We start from the raw sequence: 20173 nt of genomic DNA on the forward strand, positions 1-20173 counted from the left end.
TGGACCATAAAGAAGGCTGACTGCCGAAGAATTGATGCTTTTGAATTATGGTGCTGGAGGAGACTCTTGAGAGTCCCATGGACTGCAAGAAGATCAAACCTCTCCATTCTGAAGGAAATTAGCCCTGAGTGCTCCCTGGAAGGACAGATCCTGAAGCTGAGGCTCCAAGACTTTGGCCACCTCATGAGAAGAGAAGACTCCCTGGAAAAGACCCTGATGTTGGGAAAGATGGAGGTCACAAGGAGAAGGGGATGACAGAGGACGAGATTGGTGGGACAGTGTTCTCGAAGCTACCAGCCTGAATTTGACCAAACTGCGGGAGGCAGTGGAAGACAGGAGTGCCTGGCGTGCTCTGGTCCATGGGGTCACGAAGAGTCGGACACGACTAAACAACAACAACAACAACAACAACAACAACAACAACAACAACAACAACAACAACAACAGAGAGAGCTACTTTATACCGAGTCAGACCACTGGTCCATACCAATGGTATCATCTGCACTGACTGGCCACAGCGCTACCTGGAGATGCAGGGGATCGAACTGGGAACCTTCCGCATGCCAACCAGCTGCTCTGCCATAGAGCTGCCGCCCTTCCCCTGAAAGTAAAGCAAGAGGCTAGTCCTCATGACTCCACACAAAGGGCTGAATCAGGAACATGGGAAGCTGGCAGAAGCGCTCTGGGGTTTCAGAAAAGGCTTCTCTCCCAGCTCTGTTTGGAGAGGTTTGGGATTGATCTGGCGACCTTCCTTCAACATGCAGAGCAGATGCTCTTCTTCTGAGCCTAGTCCTCAAAGCACAAATCTTTTTCTGCCTCACTCTCCAACCCACGGCTTGTCCGAGGGGGTTCTGATGTCAAGGGAGGATTTACAAAGTGCTGGGGGGCTGCTGAAACGAAGGCGCCTTGATCCACCGCCCCGGGAATTCTGCACGCTTTGCTGAACCCACTTCTCCCTGGGTCACCCCCTCCTCCTCGTTCCTTTGCCTGGAATCAAGAATCGACAGGCTGATTTCTCTTTTCAGAAGTGTGTGCTGACTTCAGATTTCACCCTCACCTTGAGTCTAATTAGAGGAAAGGGCCTGAGTTCCTTGCATGGCTTCACCTAAATATAGCTGGGTCTGGGCTCCCTGACTAATATGGAGCGGGACGAGACCCTGACCTCCTTGACTTGGCCTTACAGTCCTATTCTGGGTGACTATAGTGTCCTAGACTCACTTAGCAATGTGTGACCAAAGGCATTTTCTGCAAGCAACCAGATGCAGGCACTTTCCCTTCCTTTTAGCCTCTCTCTGAGCTCTTCTGGGACTCCGGGTTACGCCTCCAGTTGAGCATTTCACTTTTTAATTTGCCTGAAGGGGCCGAACTCGCAGGTGGGATCATAGTTGCCCCTCTCACATTTTGTAATGCAACCTTGCATATCCAGCCCCCCAAAGATCCTCTCCACGTTTAGGTTAGTTTTATCTTGCCTTGGTAGGGTTTTGAGATGGGGGGCTTTCCTGGTCGCCTTTGGAGAGCAAAAATGGTCTCCAGCAAACCATGCAGAGAAAGAAAGGGGGGGGAGAGAAACTTGTAATTTATGTTTGCTCACACCAAATAATCCAAGTTGCAGGAAAGGAGATTTCAACTAAAAGTTAGGAGGAACTTCCTGATAGTAGTATCTGTTGGGCAGTGGAGCTGCCTCCTTTGCTAAGGGGTAGACTCTTCTTTCTTGGAGGTTTTTAAGCAGAGGTTGGATGTGTACCTGTCAGGGATTCTTTAGCTGTGATTCCTGCATTGTGCAGGGGGTTGGAATAAATGACCTTTGGGGGTCCCTTCCAGCTCTATGATTCTATGCTAAGCTCTTTGATGTGTCCTAAATGTTACAGGGAGGATAGACTGGTACAGATGTTGGGATTTTGTGACTTTTGCTGGGAGCATCATCATACCAGGTCAACCTGCTTGCCAGTCCACCCTGCTGTTGCCCATTGCAGACTCCACCAACCTGGCTCCCTGCTGATGTTTTGAACTACAACCCCTCACCAGGCTCAGCTACCAGAGGCTGGGGCTGGTGGCATCTGGAGGGCACCAAAGTGGTGATTATGATGCCTGGGTGTTCTGGCTGGCAGGGGCTCTTCTTAGTCCTGGGCAGAGAAGGGTCTTTCCAGACGTACGGAGGCTGCCTGCTGCAACTCTGCACGAGTCATTGCTCTCTGGCCTTCCCTCTTGCTACTCTCCCTCCTCCGAGTTGGGGAACTTTACCATGTTTGGTGTGATGGCAGCATTCAGAGTGGCCTGTCCTCAAAGCTTCCTGTTGCATGAGTCGCTCTCATGAGCACCCAGATCTGTGATTCACAAAGAAATGCAGAGACAGGCTTTTTCTCCGCACATGAAGTTCTTCCTTGACTCTGACATTGTTGGGTTTCAGGTGCCAGTTGAAAACACTTTGATTTGCCCAGGCCACAGAAGTTTCATAAATAAGAAGTGTATATTCTTTCTGTTTCGATTGTTTTGCTGCAAAAAAAAATAAGTGTATGTACATATTTTTAGCACTGTCTTACTGAATTCTGTTGGTATGTTTTATGTACCTATTCCTGGGCACTTCTGAGGAAGACCAATTAAAAAAAATAGCTTCTACTGAAGATGTATTTTGTTTAAGGAGACTTTGCCTGAGGTGTGATCCAGTCATTTGCGAAATAGTAGCTGTACAACTGTAGGAGAGACTTTATTTATTTTTCTAGCATTTGTAGAAATAGCTTTAATTGTTTTTAGATTTTAAAAATTGATTTTATCTCATATGCCACTTCGCTAAAGGTGCATGAATCTTGTACCTAAACAATTAACTGCATGTCTTCAGGTAGCAGCTTGATTCATAATCGCTCAGGGCTTCATGCCATACCCTAGATAACTGGTTCAAGCAGGTTATGTTCATTTCTATCTCAAAGAAGTTGGCATGTAATATACGAGCAGCTTGGGGGTCACGCTGATGACCCTTCTGATTCCACCTCTATTTGGGGGTTATTTAATGTATGGCACTGCAGTCACACGGATGGCAAATCCCTTTGAAATATGAATATATTTGGTGTCATCTATGAACAGGCAAGACCTTTGTCTGTCTCTTTCTTTCTTTGTACAAAGTTGTGTTTTTAATACCTCATTTATCATAGAATCATAGAATAGAATCATAGAATCATAGAGTTGGAAGAGACCACAAGGGCCATCAAGTCCAACCCCCTGCCAAGCAGGAAACACCATCAGAGCACTCCTGACATATGGTTGTCAAGCCTCTGCTTAAAGACCTCCAAAGAAGGAGACTCCACCACACTCCTTGGCAGCAAATTCCACTGTCGAACAGCTCTTACTGTCAGGAAGTTCTTCCTAATGTTTAGGTGGAATCTTTTTTCTTGTAGTTTGGAACCATTGCTCCGTGTCCGCTTCTCTGGAGCAGCAGAAAACAACCTTTCTCCCTCCTCTATGTGACATCCTTTTATATATTTGAACATGGCTATCATATCACCCCTCAACCACCTCTTCTCCAGGCTAAACATGCCCAGCTCCCTTAGCCGTTCCTCATAAGGCATTGTTTCCAGTTTATAATTGTATCCATCGTTTCCAATTTATAATTGTATCCATTTCATTAGCACATGATTTTATATTTTAGCTTTATTATCAAAATATATTTGTGTCAGACTTGCTTGGTTGTTGATGTTTGTTTTTCTCTTTCTGTGTTGCCTGTTTTTGTTGTTCAGTACTTTAAAAAAACTGGTTCATACATTTGAAAACAACCCATTTCCTGGTGCATGGGTGAAGCCACCCCCCCCCCCCAATGTTTGTGAAAAGGTCATGTGCTTCTGGGTCTTTGCTCAATGTCACCATTGTTTCTTTGCATACTGCCTTTCCATAGTTAAACCCATACTCAAGGCGGCTTGCAGCAGGAAAAGATTTACATAGTTACACAAACAGGACAAAAGTAGCCATCAGCAAATCAATTAAAACATATCAAAACAGACACAACGAAATTAAACAATCCCCACATAAGTCATAATAAGATCTAAGAATAAAGATACAAAGAATTAATAATGATAGCAGCAAAACGTACATATCAAAAATTTAATCTTGACTGCAACAAAAATCCCTCAGCAACATTTGTGTGTCTGTATTGCAGAAATAACTTTCCCTGGAGCTTTTCCACCTGGAGTCAGCAAGCAGGCTTTGGTTCAGGCCAGTGGCAGACATTTGTTGCATAACCAGACCGTATCTGTGCGGGTTTTTTTGTATGTTGATAAGATTTATTATTGCTCTCCTGCCTGCCAGTGCCTGGGTGTGTCCAGGTTGCCAGTCAAAATAACCTTCTCAACTCTGGCTAGCTATACGAACTTAGGGTCTGCCTTGCTATGAGGCAGCTTTGGCGGCATGTATGTATTGTGCTGGATCAATCCGTCTTGATGCAAAATGATGAGCCTGTGTGTGACAATGTACCTTTTATCAGTTTTATAGCACTTTATTCTCTTTGTGCAATATCCAGTCCCTATAGCAGCTTTCCCCTTCCTAATGCACTTGTGCAGATGTCTTGTGGCTGCAGCCGATTAGAGTTGTAGCCCACAGCACCTGGAGTGCGGCAGGTTGGCAGAGGGTGTGTCGTACCCAGCCCTGGGGCTTCAGTGAAAGCCTCTTCTCTCTGCGTGTGCTGCGACCACCTTGTTTGTTGGCAAGTTAGCACAGCTGCCCCTGCAACACAACCCATTGCCTTGTGGGTTTTCGAGGCACCTGCGGTCGTGCAGATGTTTGCCTCAAGCAGCTGTGAGCCGAATCCCACGCTTGGCGGGGCTGGACTTCCTTTCTCAGAAGGTTCCACTTCCCTGTTCTTTTTCTCCCCTGCTCCGTAATGACGCGTGCGGCGTCTTTCTCTTCCCCTTCTCCCCCCGCCTCTTGCCCCATCATCTCCTAGGCTGCCGGCTCTCTCTCACTGTGTGCTCAGAGCTGTGTTTACCCTGCAAAAGCAGCTGAAATTCTATGCCCAGAAGACGAAAGAAAAAAACCAACACTTTGTGACCTGCATAGATCATGGAAAAATGAAGCAAGTTCCTCTCCTTTCTCTGCACCAACAACCTACTTATGTACACAGGCGCATAGCGGAAGCTGCCTTATGCTGAGACAGACCTCCCCGTCCAGCGAGCTCAGGATTGCCTGCACTGCTTAGCAGCAAATCTCCAGAGTTTTTCCCCGGGTCCCACCTGGAGGTGCCATTGGGAATGAAACTTCTGCATGCAAATCAGATGCTGTACTCCACATGGTTCTGATTAAAGGGCTGATTTAAACAGGAATGTAGGAAGCTGGCTTATGTGGAGACGGACCAAGAATCTAGTCCTCATGTTTCTTAAAGAAGGAACGATGGAACCTTCTTGTACTAAGACCACGGCTGCATCTAGCTCAGTATTGTCAACAGTGACTAGTAGAAGCTCTCCAGGGTTTTAGTCCTACCTGGAAATGCCAGTGGGGATTGAATCTGAGACGTGTGTGTGTGTGTGTGTGTGTGTGTGTGTGTAGGCACCCCTCTCACCTTTTTGGATTTCACCAGGCTTTATATTTCATTTATTCATTCAACTTCTTAGCTGCCTTTTTTACCATCAGATCCCAGGGTGGCTTGCAGAAACACAGTTCTAAAACCACCACGAAACAAGAAAATCATGTAAACTTTTTTTTTAAAGTTTCATATTTAAAAACAATTCCATCTATATCAAACCAGCACAAACAAACATTTAGAAACAAATGTTTAGAAACATGTGCAAAGCAGTTAAAAGTAGTTCCCATGAAAGATGCTGGCTGGGATAAAGATTCCTACTTAAACGGCTACTTGAAAGAGGAAGGTCTTTGAACTGCTGAAAAGAAGACAGGGAGAGCTTGCAAGCTTTCTAAGCACATCATGAGGGCTAGAAACTTGGTGAAAGTGCAAAAAAGAGGGCCTGTGGTGTGAAGGGCGGGACAAGTCCTCCAACCAGTGCAACATCCTGTTTTTGTGGATTTGCAGCTGTTCATATACCGTACATGCCTCCTGTGCAAACTTTCCTTTTGAGTAATAAGCAATCTGTGCCAGTGTTCACCTGGGGCTTATCTCTGAAGCTGATACGTGGCGTGCTCAGATTTGCATAGCCGATGCAAAGGTGTGCGTTCTGCTTCACCTGGCTCCAGGCGAGCTACGAGGCTGGGTTGTATTTCTGCAACTCTGGCCCCATAATAATCTGCTTTGGGTCTTCTTCCTTGTCCCTCCCGTTTTGGGTTCCTGTTTTTGTATTGAAGACAATTGCTGCTTTTCTGTTCATTCTGTTTGTCTTCATTTGACCTTCTCGGGTCTTCTCACCTCACCTCTGGTTATGCACGAATAATCTGTTTTTCCACATTCTTAAGAGCAAAACTTAGCCTCTCCAATAGGGCCTTCTTTGGAGACTGTGTGCTGGTTAGCCTTTTGAACATTTTCTGATAAGAAACCACCCAGTTCTGAAGTTGGCAAGGAGATCTGGAAGGGATAAATTGTGTGTGTGTGTGTGTGTGTGTGTGTGTGTGTGTGTGTGTGTGTTGCATTGTGTTGCATTGCAGAGCAGCAGCAAAAGGAGGCCTCTGCCCCAAGGAACTCCCATTCTAACTTTTGGCAGTACAGAAGGTGAGAGAGGGAGGAAGGAAGGAGAGAGGTCTGGAGCAAATGGGAACAAAAACTTGGGGCTGGAGATGAGACTCTGAGCTTTGCAGAAGATGCAGATTTTAAAGAAGAGAAGCATTGAATTAGGGTAGGGAGCCAACAGGTAGACCAGCTGCTGTGCATGCCACCTGGGAGCAGAGCCCAAAAACCTCTGGTCTGGGGGTCCACCCTTACCAGCATTGCAAAATTGTTACCTGTTTAAAGCAGCCTTCCTGGGGGCTGATGGGAGCTGTAGTCCCAAACATCCAGAATGGGGCAGATTGAGAAAGGTCAGTTTAGAAGCTGATGTGGATCAACCCTGAAAGAAATCCCACTTGGTTTGGCCCTCTCTTCTCTGTCTTCCTCGCTGGAAGTCAAGAGCTCCTCACCTGGAGAAGGGGTTCAGGTGCGCCGGATTGTGGGTTTCGTGCCCAGAGCTTTTGAGAAGCCGAGGCTCGATAACATCCGGGGTGGGGTGGGGCAGTGTTTATTCCGTGACATGGGAAGCAGAATGGTTAGATAAGGTCATAAATGTTGATGATTCAGCCACAATAATGAAAGGTGATTCATGGCCCGTGGCACCGTTGTTAGCCGGCCTCTGCTTTTGACATGTTACTGGTCCTGTGTTTTTCTTACAAGTTGCTTAAAGGGTGCGTAAGAAGATCAGAAGTGAGCCTGGCTGCTGGATCAGGCCGGAGGGGGAACATATAGTCCAGCTTCCTGTTCTCCCTGTGGCTGACCAGATGCCAGATTTGGCCACCCCCAACCCTGGTTTAGAAAGATGCAAAGAGTCATTAGCCGGTGGGACTCACTTCCACAAGGTGTGGTGGTGATCATTAGCTTTGAAAGGTTGATTAGGGAAAGGGGTCTATCAGTGGCTACTAAATGGCACTGCCATGCTATTGCTAGTAACACATTTCTGTCTCTTAGTCCTAATAATTCCTATTAATAAAACAAATGCACTTCACGTACTTTTGAAGCTGTGTGTTTCCTGTCCCTGAACTTCCTAAGGGTCCTGAATGTATTACTTCTGGAGCTGCTTCGCTGCACTTTTCCATCAGATGATTTTCTGGGCAGCTCACAACAGATTGCAGTAATGCAAAAACAAAACAAAGAGCCTTTCCTTCCAGGCATTTGTCCAGGAAGCGTTTGCAAAGTTGGCCTGCTCTTTATCTAATTCCCCTCCTCTCAGAATAAAAATAAATAAATTTTATAGGTTTCTTTTTGCAGCAGGCTGGGCGCTTTAATTAAACTTCCCTTTCTTTAAATAAACCCCACTGAAGATGCCAAATAGACTTGCCTGGTTCATTAAACATGAGAAGGAAAAGGGGGGGGGGGGAGGCAGGAGGAGAGGTTGCTGGTCTCTCTCTTGGGAGCATTTAAAGGTTGGCCGAGTTGAGTTTTTTCTCTCTCTCTCTCTTTAAAGCATGGGAGTCCTTTTGGCAGCGCCAGGGTGAGCCTGGATCGCTTAGCACCGTGGTTTCTGGTTGACCCCTTTTTAAAATAATAAAAAAACACAACACAAAGCAAAACAGCAACAACTTTGTGTGTGCGAGAGAGAGCGCGGGCCCCGGCTTCTGCGGAAGAGTGAGACTTCTAACCACAGACAGGGCAGCTGTGATGGATTTCGCAACGAATTGCAGATGTCTTTTCAAATAAAAATAGGGCATTTGAGAAGCCAGCCACCTTAAATGTCTGGGTGGCTTTTGTTTTGTGTGTGTGTGTGTGTGTGTGTGTGTGTGTGTGTGTGTGTGTGTTTTAAAGAACCATTTCCGAAAGGCAGGCTGCTGCTGCTGCAGAACATTTGCAGAGCTGCCTGGGCATCAAAATGCCCATCAGACTGGCACGTGGCCTCTGAATGGCATTTACTGAGGACCCTCAGTGGCAAGAGTTACTGCTGCTGGCCTGCTTCCCATTTGGGCACTGCAAGAGCAGGATTCCCCTGCACAGAGAGGGAGATAATTCCCCCCCCCCCTGTTCTCCCCCTCTAAAACTAGGTGTGTCTTGTGGTCCGGTGTGTCCTATAGAGCAAAAAATACAGTATGTGCCAGAGAGTCTCATTGTGGTCCTTCCTCTCCATCCCGAGCCAACCCTGTGTCCCCTTCATGCGCTCAAACCTCACCATGGTCTGACCCCGGTGAGGCCACTTTTCAGCATATGTGACCGCCTCTCCTGGTATGCCCTGCGGAGGACCTTAAGGTCCACAAATAACAACACTTTGGAGGTCCCGAGCCTCAAGGAGGTTAGATTGGTTTCAACTAGGGCCAGGGCCTTTTCAGTACTGGCCCCGACATGGTGAAACGCTCTGTCCCAAGAGACTAGGGCCCTGCGGGACTTGACATCTTTCCGCAGGGTCTGCAAGACAGAACTGTTCTGCCTGGCCTTTGGTTTGGACTCAGTCTGACCCTTATGTTTCCTTCCCCTTATGGTCTTGATTTATCGGCTACTTTAAAATGAGGCTGCATTTTAAATTGCATTTTAACCTGCATTTTAAATTGGTTTTATTCCCCCCTATTATGTTTTTATTGTGATTTTATTGGTGTTAGCCGTCCTGAGCCCAGGGAGGGCAGGGTATAATTTTTTTTAAATTAATTATTATTATTCTGTTGTGGGGGCCCCTCGTAAATAGCAAGAACATTTGCAACCCCACCTTTCCTCCCCGGGTGCTCAAGGCTGCATATGTCCCCGTCCCTCTGCCTTTTAATAAAACCTCGCAACGACCCTGCGAGGCAGGGGAGGCCCAAAGAGAGCGACTGGTGCAAGGTCAACCCAGAGCAGAGTTGGACCCAGGTCTCTGTGGACCTGCTACTCTGAGCACTGCACAGCACTGCCGCTTCAGGGTGATTGCAGCTCTGTGATGACTGTGTGTGTGTAGGGAGGGAACTGGTGATGGAGTTTGGGGGGGCACATGTGAGCCCCACAGCCACTCTGCCCCAAGCCCCCCAGTGACAAAAAAGGGGGGGAGGCTGATTTCATGCCCCGTTCTTCCCCCACTTTGATGACAACAGTGCTGTTGTTCTGGGTCCAGGACCTTTCATGCTTTCCCCCAACGGACTATATATATATGAGGTTTTGTTCCCCTTTTAGCTAATTCTCTCTCTCTTTTTCCCTCTTGCAGCATCAGCGAAAGTTTTCTCACGGTAAAAGGTGCTGCCCTCTTCCTCCCGCGTGGAAATGGATCCTCGACCCCCAGGATCAGCCACCGGCGCAACAAGCATGCAGGTAATACCGCCCCCCTCCTTGTACCTTCACCCCATCCCGAAATCAAAAAGACCCAGGTCTCTCTCTCTCTCTCTCTTTTGCCTATTTTGGGCAGCCCAGGAAAATGGCCTCAGACCGGCCTCCCCCAGCCTGATGTGCTCCAGCTGTTTGGGGTTAGAGTTCCCATCAGCCAAGTGGCTGATGGGAGTTGTAGTCCAAAAGAGCTGGAGGGCACCAGGTTAGGGAAAGGCTTTCTCTAAGCACTTTTAAGTATTTTCAGATTTTATATACACCCCGCAAGCATACAAAGGAATAATTCAGTGCCACTCCTTCAGTAATAAGCAGTGTCGTTTTCCCCTCCGCATTGTCAAAAAGTAAGATCCAGCAATATAGTTATCTGTTGTAAAGTCTAACCTTCTACTATAATTAACACCCTGAAATTATGCTTTCCCCACAAACAAACCATACCCAAGTAATCCTGAAATAAAATTAAAACTCATTATTTTACTTTCTGTAATTATACAGTATAATCATTGTGAACGTTCTGCGTACAGCTCAAGTAAACAGGCTTTTTCAGATGATAGCCTGTTTTGGAACTGTTTACTAAATCGGCAGCGTTGCTTCCTTAAAGACTGTTTCCCCAAACCAGAAAAGGTCATATGTTAACATTTCGTTTTACTGTTCCAAAACATTATGAGCCTACAACACCTTTCTATCATGGGGGGGGGGGGGAGCCTTAGAGCCAGTGGGGCAGGTTTGTCTGTAAAATTGCTCAGTTGTTAGAGCATGAGATTCTTAATCTCAGGGTTGTGTGTTTTTAAAGCTTCTAGTCCTCATGGTTGAACTCAGCAAACAGGCAGGCATCTTCTCCTGAAACTCTGGGAGTGGTAAATGAACAAAAAGCCCTGGCACTCAAAGCAGGGGAGGGCAGTCAGTGCCCTTCCTGGCCCTTTAGCGTGAACAAAATCAGAACAAATTAATGCAAATTTGAGCCCCGTGTTGAACAAAAAGATTCCTGCATTGCAGGGGGTTGGACTAGATAACCCTTGTGGTCCCTTCCAACTCAGTAATTTCATGGTTCTTTGAAATATGGCCCCCGGTGCCTCCCCCAGGACTCTCCCCTGTTCATACCCTGCTCTGCACCTTCCTTGTATGCTGTTCCCTGGCTGGAAGGTCTTCCTGAACTGTGGTGCTGCTGCGAGCATTTGCGGCAGCCACCGCCTGAGGCAATTATATCCGTTTGCCTAATGGATGGGCCGGCCCCAGCTAACTGTCCATGATTCAGAATTCCACTCACCCAGAGATGTGGCCGCAGCGGCAGGGTTGTGTGGGGCTGGCTTTGTGGTGAGGAGGAATCCCGGCCGCTTCTGGAAAAAAAGTCCTACTTTCCTTTGCGGCTTGAAGTCGGGGAGGTGAAAGAATCTCTTGCTGCCTCCTGCCTTCGCCATCCTGCAGCTCTCTGCATTGTCATCTGCATGTGCCAGAGGACCAGAGGAGGTGGTAGCAAGGCCTTGTAAGCAAAGCTGATATTTGCTGGACCCCTTCTCCGTGGGCCTTGAAGCCTGAACACGGAAATGTTTGGGATTTGGAGGATAGAACTTGTGTTTTGTTCATTTGATTTAATGCTCTCATATCCCACCTTTTTATCCAAGGAGCTCAAGGCGGTGTATACATAGTTCTTCCCCCACTCCTCATTTAACCCCCACAACAACCCTGTGAGGTAGGTTAAGCTGAGAGGTAGTCGCTGGCCCAAGACCACCCAGGGAGAGTTTCATGGCCAAGTGGGGATTTGAGCCTGGTCTTAGACTGACACTCTAAGCGCTGTACCAAACAGGCTCTGCACCTTGATCCTTCCTTCTCCATCCCAGGTGACCTCCAGCAACACCTCCAAGCAATGTTCATGCTGCTCCGTCCAGAGGACAACATCAGGCTGGTAAGTCTCGCACACATGTCCTTTCCTTGCTCTGTGGCTGACGCCTTAGGGTGCCTTGCCCTTGGCGTCTCATTCCTCCTCTCTGTGTGCCTCTCCCCTCTTACGGCTCTTGCTTGGGAACTCGATACACAATGCTGATACACACCTCCTTTGAGAGGTGTAGAGCTCAGAATTCAGAACCTCAGGAATCCTTGTTTTTAAAGCTTCTAGTCCTCATGGTTGAACTCAGCAAACAGGCAGGCATCTTCTCCTGAAACTCTGGGAGTGGTAAATGAACAAAAAGCCCTGGCACTCAAAGCAGGGGAGGGCAGTCAGTGCCCTTCCTGGCCCTTTAGCGTGAACAAAATCAGAACAAATTAATGCAAATAAATACATAAATAACCACGGTGAGTTGGAAGCAGCCAGCCCACATCTTCCTGGCAGAGTAGGCATTTGCATACAGAAGACCCTAGGTTGGATTCCTGGCATCTGTGGTTGGAAGGATCTCTGAATCAGGGGGTGGGGCAGACCCCTCCCTGGCCTGAGAGACTGTGGAGGGCAGCTGTCAGTCAGAGGAGATGCTGCCTTGGGCTAGATGAACCCGTGTTGTTCATACACAGCTTCCTATGCACTTTTAAGAGGACTAGACAAATTCAGGGCAGATGCAGGCACCAGTGGCTGCTAGCCATCGTGACTATATTCTCCCTACAGTGTTTGGGGCCTCTGAGAACCAGTTGAGGGCGAGAGAGCTGCTCCTCAAGGGGCGAGAGAGCTGCTCGTGCAAGGCTCAAGTCCTGCTTGCAGGCTTCCCTTTGGGGCATCTAAGTCACCACTGTAAATAATAATAATTTATTATTTCTACCCCGCCCATCTGGCTGAGTTCCCCCAGCCACTCTGGGCGGCTCCCAATTGAGTGTTAAAAACAACACAACATTAAATATTAAAAACTTCCCTAAACAGGGCTGCTTTCAGATGTCTTTTAAAAATAAGATAGCTGCTTATTTCCTTCACATCTGAAGGGAGGGCGTTCCACAGGGTGGGCACCACTACTGAGAAGGCCCTCTGCCTGGTTCCCTGTAACCTCACTTCTCACAATGAGGGAACCGCCAGAAGGCCCTTGGCGCTGGAGACAGGAGACTGGACAAGACAGACTGCCCTGTGGCCTGATCCAGGTGCAGGGCTCTTCCGATGTTCTTCTGATTGTTTGCCAAATCCTAGAACCACTTCATATTCTCACGAGCAGCGCAGAGTTGAACTATGGAACCTGTTCACAAGGGAGGCAGCAATCGCCACCAGCCTAGATGTCTTTAAAAGAGAAGTAGACAAATTCATGGAAGAGGAGAGGGCTGCTGATGGCTCCTAACCAGGCTGGCTCGGCTCTGCCTTCACACTTGAAGGCAGCGATGTTTCTGAATCCCAGTTGCTGGAAACCCCAGGAGGGGAGACTTGCTCTTGTGCCCGGATCCTGCTTGCCGTTTTCCCATTGGGGCATCTGGTTGACTGCTGTGAGAACAGGATGCTGGTCTAGGTGGGCCATGGGCCTGATCCAGCCGCCTCTTCTTAAGGAGCAAGTCATGACCCCATCTTCCCCCCCCCATCCCACCCAGTCTCTTGGCAAACCTCTACTGGTAGTTAGTGCTCATCGGGTGGTTGGGGTGTGCTCCGCACCGCCTCCGGCTCCCAACCGATCAGCAAATCAATTGTTCTGCACTATCACTGGCTGCTTTGTACATTTTCCGTGGGTAGCTTTCTTGGGTTATTTTTTGATAAATTGGGCTTTCAAGCAAGGAGAACGAGGGGTCGCAGACGGGGACAATGGAGCCACTTTGTGCAGTACCAAGTTGGGAGCGCCAAAGTCATGCTGGGGTCACTCTTTGATCATCCGCTCCTGTTTGTGCTGGGCGGGTGTCAGTCGATACTCGGAGCTGTAGGGGTAGCGGGGAACTTTTGAGTGGCCAATCCCTGGGCAAAGGAAGGTCTTCTTTCTTTGGATGCCCAAAGAACTGACTTGATTAGCGATTATTTTATTTTTATTTTTATTTTATTTTATATTTTATTTTATATTATATTATATTTTATTTTATTTTATTATTTATTTTATTTTACTTTACTTTACTTTACTTTACTTTACTTTACTTTACTTTACTTTACTTTACTTTACTTTACTTTACTTTACTTTACTTTACTTTACTTTACTTTACTTTACTTTACTTTACTTTACTTTACTTTACTTTACTTTACTTTAGAATGTTAAGGACTGGCTTTGAGAAGACGGTGTTGCCTCCTGGTCAAATTTAATTACCTCCATGTATAAAAGCAATAGAAGAAAATGGGTAGAGAAAAGCTTTTCCTCCTTTTCTTGTACAGTGGTACCTCGGGTTACAGACGCTTCAGGTTACAGACTCCGCTAACCCAGAAATTGTGCTTCAGGTTAAGAACTTTGCTTCAGGATGAGAACAGAAATCATGCTCTGGCGGTGTGGCAGCAGCAGGAGGCCCCATTAGCTAAAGTGGTGCTTCAGGTTAAGTACAGTTTCAGGTTAAGAACGGACCCCCGGAACGAATTAAGTACAAACCACTGTAATGCTAGAATTCATGGACATTGAGTGAAGCTGAGTAAGATTCAGGGTAGATAGAATAAAGTACTTCATTCAGTGTCTGGGAGGTGGGACTTCTTTGCCTGCCACCTGCAACAGCCAGAGGCAGAATTCATTTCTGTTTGTGCCGTGAGAGAGCATCACTTCCTGGGTTGCCATGCTCAAGGCCATTATCAACTCAGGACCAGGTTGCCTGAAAAGACCCTCCTGTCTGCTCCCTGTAGACTTGTGAGATTGCTTAGATCAGTGGAGAGAAATCTTACTCGTGCCACCACGCCCTGCAAACATCACAGGGCAGTGACCCCAAAATGGTCATATGTGATGCCTTACCTACCACATGCTTCAAACGTCATTTAAAGAGATTTTCCTTTTTTCCCCAGCCTGTAAGAATTGACCTTGTTGTTCCTGGATTCCTGTTTATGTAACGCTGCTTTTTAACATGTTGTTTTTGTCTGCCACTAAAGAGATTTTTTTAAAAAAAAAAAGCTAAGCAGTTTAGAAGTGCTTTTATATAGATAATACAGAGCAGGCACGTTTAGATGAGCTTCGGAACTCAGCTATCCTTGGCAGAGGAGTTGGGATTTATTGATTTCCCCTCTAAGCACACCCTTTGATCTGTGCAGCCCTTCTGAGATCCAGGGATGAGGCCCTTTCGGAGGAAACGTTTGTCCTTTCCTGAATTATGGAAAAAGTGCTGACGTTGGTCAGAGCCTAGAAATGACGCCTAACTCTGTGGTCCAAGCCAGCTTTCCAGTTTAGAAATAGCCCCGGTTAACGGGCAGATAACAGTAGGAAGTTGCTATATTTACACACTGTTCCCAAACTTGAGTAGGGTTGGGGAGGGAAGAGGATTGAGAGTGCAGCTCTTCAATGTTGAACCTGCCCGGTTTGCTTTTCCTGAAGGGTAGTTTTTGGTGGCCTTTCAGGACACAGTAGTGGAGATCTGGGTCTCCAAAAACCTGTAGTGCTGTTTTGAGTCGTCTTGGTGCGTCGGGAGGCGTATGCCTTTAGAAAGCCTGCTTTCTGGGCAGGAATCATTACAGCAAAGTGCGGACGTCTTGGCTAACATCTCTGAGAGATCAGAGCACCTACTTCCCATGCAAGAGGTCCTGGGTTCAAATTTGGTTTAAAGGCACCCTGGGTATCAGGAACGGAAAAGGCCTTTCCCCAGGTCTTGGAATTCTCAGCCAGAATATGCAGAACGGATTTTGTATCATAGAACAGAGAGCTGGAACGGACCGCCCCCCCCCCAGGGTCATCTAGTCCAACCCCCTGCAATGCAGGAATCCTGGCCAAAGAACCCCTGACAGATGGCCATCTTCACAAGGGGTGGGAGATACTATTTCGTAGCAAGGGGTAAAAATGCCCCCAAACCATTGGAGCCTTCTCCACTTCAATTTGAAGGCGGTTCTTAGGTTGGCAGGGCAGAATCTGCTGTTCCGCTATTTGCGTGAGACTTGCACATAGCAGCCGACCAATCAATAGTTTTGACCAGGACAGATAAAATAGTTCGTTTTTTAAACCATGGGTCTAGTATGCTGTATCTTAAGCCCCATGGGGATATGCATATGCTCAGACAAATTTCAGAAGTTTTGCTGCATAAGTTTGCAAAACATACCTAAGCAGCAGAACCTGGTGGGCCGGTTTTGTGATTGGTACAAGCAGCATTTTTAAACCGACTGGACTGGAGGACCCCGGGTCCAAAGCCGCCTCTTTGGACTGTGTGTGTCCCCACCCACCCTCTTGGAAGGACACCCGACAGCGAGCAGGGAGGGGGGTGACTCCTCCTCCTGCCAGTCCTAGAAATTTGCTCAGCAAATCCCATTTCGGCAGCTCGAGGGCAGGCCTTCCGTCCCCTTTGGCCTCTCCGGTCTCTGTTTAGCGGTGATCTTATGTCAAAACCACCCTGCTAATTATTGCTGCCCAGATTGGTTTAGCAAAGCAAATTAGATTACGCTAATCCACTTGATGCCAGACAGGCCGCTGGAGAGCCAGCAGGAAGCTGCAGTCCATATAGAGAGTTAAGGGGAAAGAAGCTGCGTTTCCCATAATAGCGTCTGCTGGCTTCATAGCAGGACATGCCTTGCACTGTATAAAGCCCTGCCAGATCACATGAAACATGGTGCCCGTGGGTGACTGCCTGGCCATCCATACTGCCTAACATTACCTGCAAAAGGTCTCAATAACTACCCCCTTCTTTAAAAAAAACCCAATGCACAAGAGGGGCTTTTTGCTCTTACTGCTCAGTTACTGTTTACACAAGTGGCTCAGCTTCTCCTCCATTGAACATACACCCCACCCCTAAGACATGCCCATATTTCATTGGGAGCCAGGATTGGATACCTGCTCTCCCTTCCCTTCTCAGGAGAGGTGTAAATGTCCCCATCAAGGAGGGGAGGGCAGGCCCACTCCAATTTGTGGTCCTGTCTCTCTCTTTTTTGCTCTTTTATGGGTGGCAGCTATTATGCCATGGGGACGCGGGTGGCGCTGTGGTCTAAACCACTGAGCCTCTTGGGCTTGCCGATCAGAAGTTCAGCAGTTCGAATCCCCATGACGGGATGAGCTCCCATTGCTCTGTCCCAGCTCCCGCTAACCTAGCAGTTCAAAAGCACACCGGTGCAAGTAGATAAATAAGTACTGCAGCAGTGGGAAGGTAAATGGCTTTTCCGTGTGCTCTGGTTTATGTCATGGTGTCTCTTTGCTCCAGAAGCAGTTTAGTCATGCTGGCCACATGACCCAGAAAACTGTCTGTGGACAAACACCGGCCCCATTGGCCTGAAAGCGAGATGAGCGCCACAACCCCATAGTTGCCTTTGACTGGACTTAACCATCCAGGGGTCCTTTACTGTTTTTATTATTATGCCATGCCCTCGTGTGCCCAATGGCTCAAAAAAGGCCACTGGAGAAGAGGGCTATCAATGGCTACTAGTCAGGGTGGCTGTGCTCTGCCTGCCTGTTTAGAGGCATCAATCTTCTGAATAAAAATTGCTGGAAACCGCAGGAGGGGAGAGTTTCTCTTGTCTTCAGGTCTGGCTTGCGGGTTTCCCACTGGGGCATCGGGTTGGCCACTGTGAGAACAGGATACTGGCCATTGCCTCATCCTGCAGACACTTCTTATGTTCTTAAGGCTGACACCTGTTACTTAACTAAAATATATCTACCCGTGTTGGTTTTCTGTTCCACCAGTGACCAGATGGGTTCATTTGAAAAAGCCCCCAGCAAGCAGGATTTGCAGGGTCAGCCCTCCTCCTATTTGGCACCCAGTTTCCCAAATTACACTGCTATTGGACAATGATGCTCCATTTTGACCCTCACGGGACAGCTGTACCCACTGGCAAGTCCAAGGAAGTACAATAAAACCATGTACTCATTCATAACTGAAGCTGGTGCTCTGTTTTGTCCCACAGATCTGTAGGGAAAAGCCACCGGGCGTTGGGGGCAGATTCCCCATGCCTTCCTGGGGAAAACCACGGTTTCTAGCTCTCCGCAGTTGGAAGCTAAGCCACATAAGACTCCTGAGGGGTTTCTGGGGTGGGATTTGTTCAGGCAGGGTGTTTAACTTGCACGGTTTACACCGGTGCCGGAGTGCCACTTCCTGTAGCCTCAAGCCTGCCCTGGAGGAGCCCATTCAAGGTTTCAGGCCCCCCGCCAGGGCCCTCCCGTTCAGGAAATTCTTAGAGAAGAACCATGACTATTTAGCAGAAGCGGTTCTTTCTGTGGTTGGGCTGCTCTGGGCAAAATAAAATCCACACACCCTAGATGGGCCAGTTAGCATAATCAAGACGTCCCTTCTGCGGCAGTGCCGTGGTTCATCTTGCACTCCGTGAGGTCAGAAAACATCAAGCAGAATGCAGATGTCCCGGGAGTTGAGCTAGGAGGCTGTAAAAAGAAAAAGGATGTGCCAAATGCCAGGGGTCCGCCCCACCCCTGCCCGGGGGCATCTTCAGGCCACACAAGGCAAGTTCCTCTTGGCTTCTTGTAAGCGGCTTGCGCTGCATGATGCTGGCTTCCTGGCATGCCGCGTCAGCGCCCGTACGTATCTTGCCGACTTGGCATCAGAATGGGGAACCAGACCGGGGCCGGCGGGGGGAGGAACTGGCATATATAGTCTTCCTTGTGCTGACTCAGCTCCTCCAGAGTCTGGAGCTGAACCTCGCCGGCTATTCTTGGTCCGTACGGCCAAGCGCCCGTCTCCTGTTGTTCATAGGCGGACTTATTTCCTATCATAGAATTGTAGAGGTCGAGGGGGAACTCCAAGGGTCATCCAGACCAACCCACTGCAATGAAGTACATGAAGCCGAAGTTTTCCTCTCTGATCTTGGGGGAAGTTCTAGTTTCCTTGAAGGATGGAGGGATTCTCCAGGGCATGTCCAGAGGTTCGGAGCAGGTACACTCACACACACACACACACACACACACACACACACACATATGCCGGTTGAAGCTATTCCCTTTATCCAGCAGCTCAAAAAGACTTCGTGTAATTGCAGCAATCTGAGATTTTCAGCATCCCACTTCTGTTGCAGAGCAGTAGGGAGATGAGTTTGGGATGCCGCATTGAACATCCCGAGATAATCTCAGGTTTTGGGTTTGTTTTCGTTGTTTCTTTTTAAGAAGAGAAAGCAAGCCTCCTGGCTGCAGAGCGAGGTTTGAAAGGCCACTGATTTGATGCAGTCTTAATCCTATCTCAAGGAGTTTTCTGCACTGGCACAGACCTTGCTTCCTCCACAGGCACCAGCAGTCAAAGATGCCGTTTTTCAGGGGGAAACCGTTTTGCAGACATGCACAGTTTAGGGGATTTGCTGGGTTCTGCGTGCTCTTGGCACCCTGGGCTTGAGTTAATGTTGATGCAGAATTGCTGCCCACTGAGTCACTGTTTTCTTTTAAGGTGGCACCCTTTTCCTGCCAAACACTTCTTGCTGGCCTTCCAAGCCCTTTTTCCGTGGGCTTTGGCTCGTACTGGGAGACCAGTGGCAGATGCATCTCCCCTCTCTCAGGCTGGCAGAGGTGCAGGGAGCGCCATTGCTCTATGGCAGATCCACCTGCATTGCAGGCAGGAGGTCCTGGGTCCAGTCCCCAATGACATCTCCAGGTGGGACAGGGAGAAAACTCCTTGCCTGGAACCCTGGAAAGCTGCTGCCAGCCAGTGTAGACACCCCGCCCCGGTGTAGAATATGGAGAGTGGGCTCTACAAACAACTGAAAAGCTTTTCCCCTTCTTTTCCCAGGCTGTGAGATTGGAAAGCACGTACCAGAACCGGACTCGATACATGGTGGTGGTCTCAACCAATGGGCGGCAGGACACCGAGGAAAGCATCGTCCTGGGAATGGACTTCGCTTGCAACGACAGGTATGTGGTGAATCAGAGTGAGAGAGCTGACCAGGATGTGCAATTGTTATCTTATTTTTTTGCAAGTTCTCCAAGAGGGCTGTCAGATCATTGGGGGGTTTGGAGCTGTTTCCCTCTGAAGGACGGATTGAAGCATTTATAGGATCACAGAATTGTAGGGTTGGAAGGGACTCCAAGGGTCATCTAGTTCAACTCCCTGCGACACAGGAGTCACAGCCAAAGAAACCATGTTGTCTAGATTGTTGTCTAGAAAACAAGGGTGCTTAAGAGGGAGCATCACCAATCAGGTCCTCAGTGTGAGTGTTGGAGACTTCCCACAACAACAACCAAAGTGGTGTTGCCACAGAGCACAAATTTCTAGTCCTCAAGGCTGTTGGTGCAGCACAAATCTCAAAGCAGGTGAGATTTTGAATGAGCTCGAGTGAAAATTACTTAATTCTGATCATATTTTTTTCAAAAACAT

The 20173-nt window shown here is 48.0% G+C and overlaps 1 protein-coding gene across 4 annotated transcripts in view; it reads left to right on the forward strand.

Annotated features, from left to right (window-relative positions):
* The window catches only part of SSH2 (slingshot protein phosphatase 2), a 118830-nt gene that overhangs the window by 72970 nt on the left and 25687 nt on the right, over nucleotides 1-20173 (forward strand). For all 4 annotated transcript variants that reach the window (XM_081844057.1, XM_081844058.1, XM_081844055.1 and 1 more), the window contains 3 exons: nucleotides 9771-9874; nucleotides 11722-11786; nucleotides 19589-19710. In XM_081844057.1, the coding sequence (XP_081700183.1) occupies nucleotides 9771-9874; nucleotides 11722-11786; nucleotides 19589-19710 (291 nt within the window). The remainder of the gene's footprint in view (nucleotides 1-9770; nucleotides 9875-11721; nucleotides 11787-19588; nucleotides 19711-20173) is intronic.

This window comes from Podarcis erhardii (assembly GCF_964252035.2).
Source record: "Podarcis erhardii genome assembly, chromosome: 16".
NCBI classification, from domain to species: domain Eukaryota; kingdom Metazoa; phylum Chordata; class Lepidosauria; order Squamata; family Lacertidae; genus Podarcis; species Podarcis erhardii.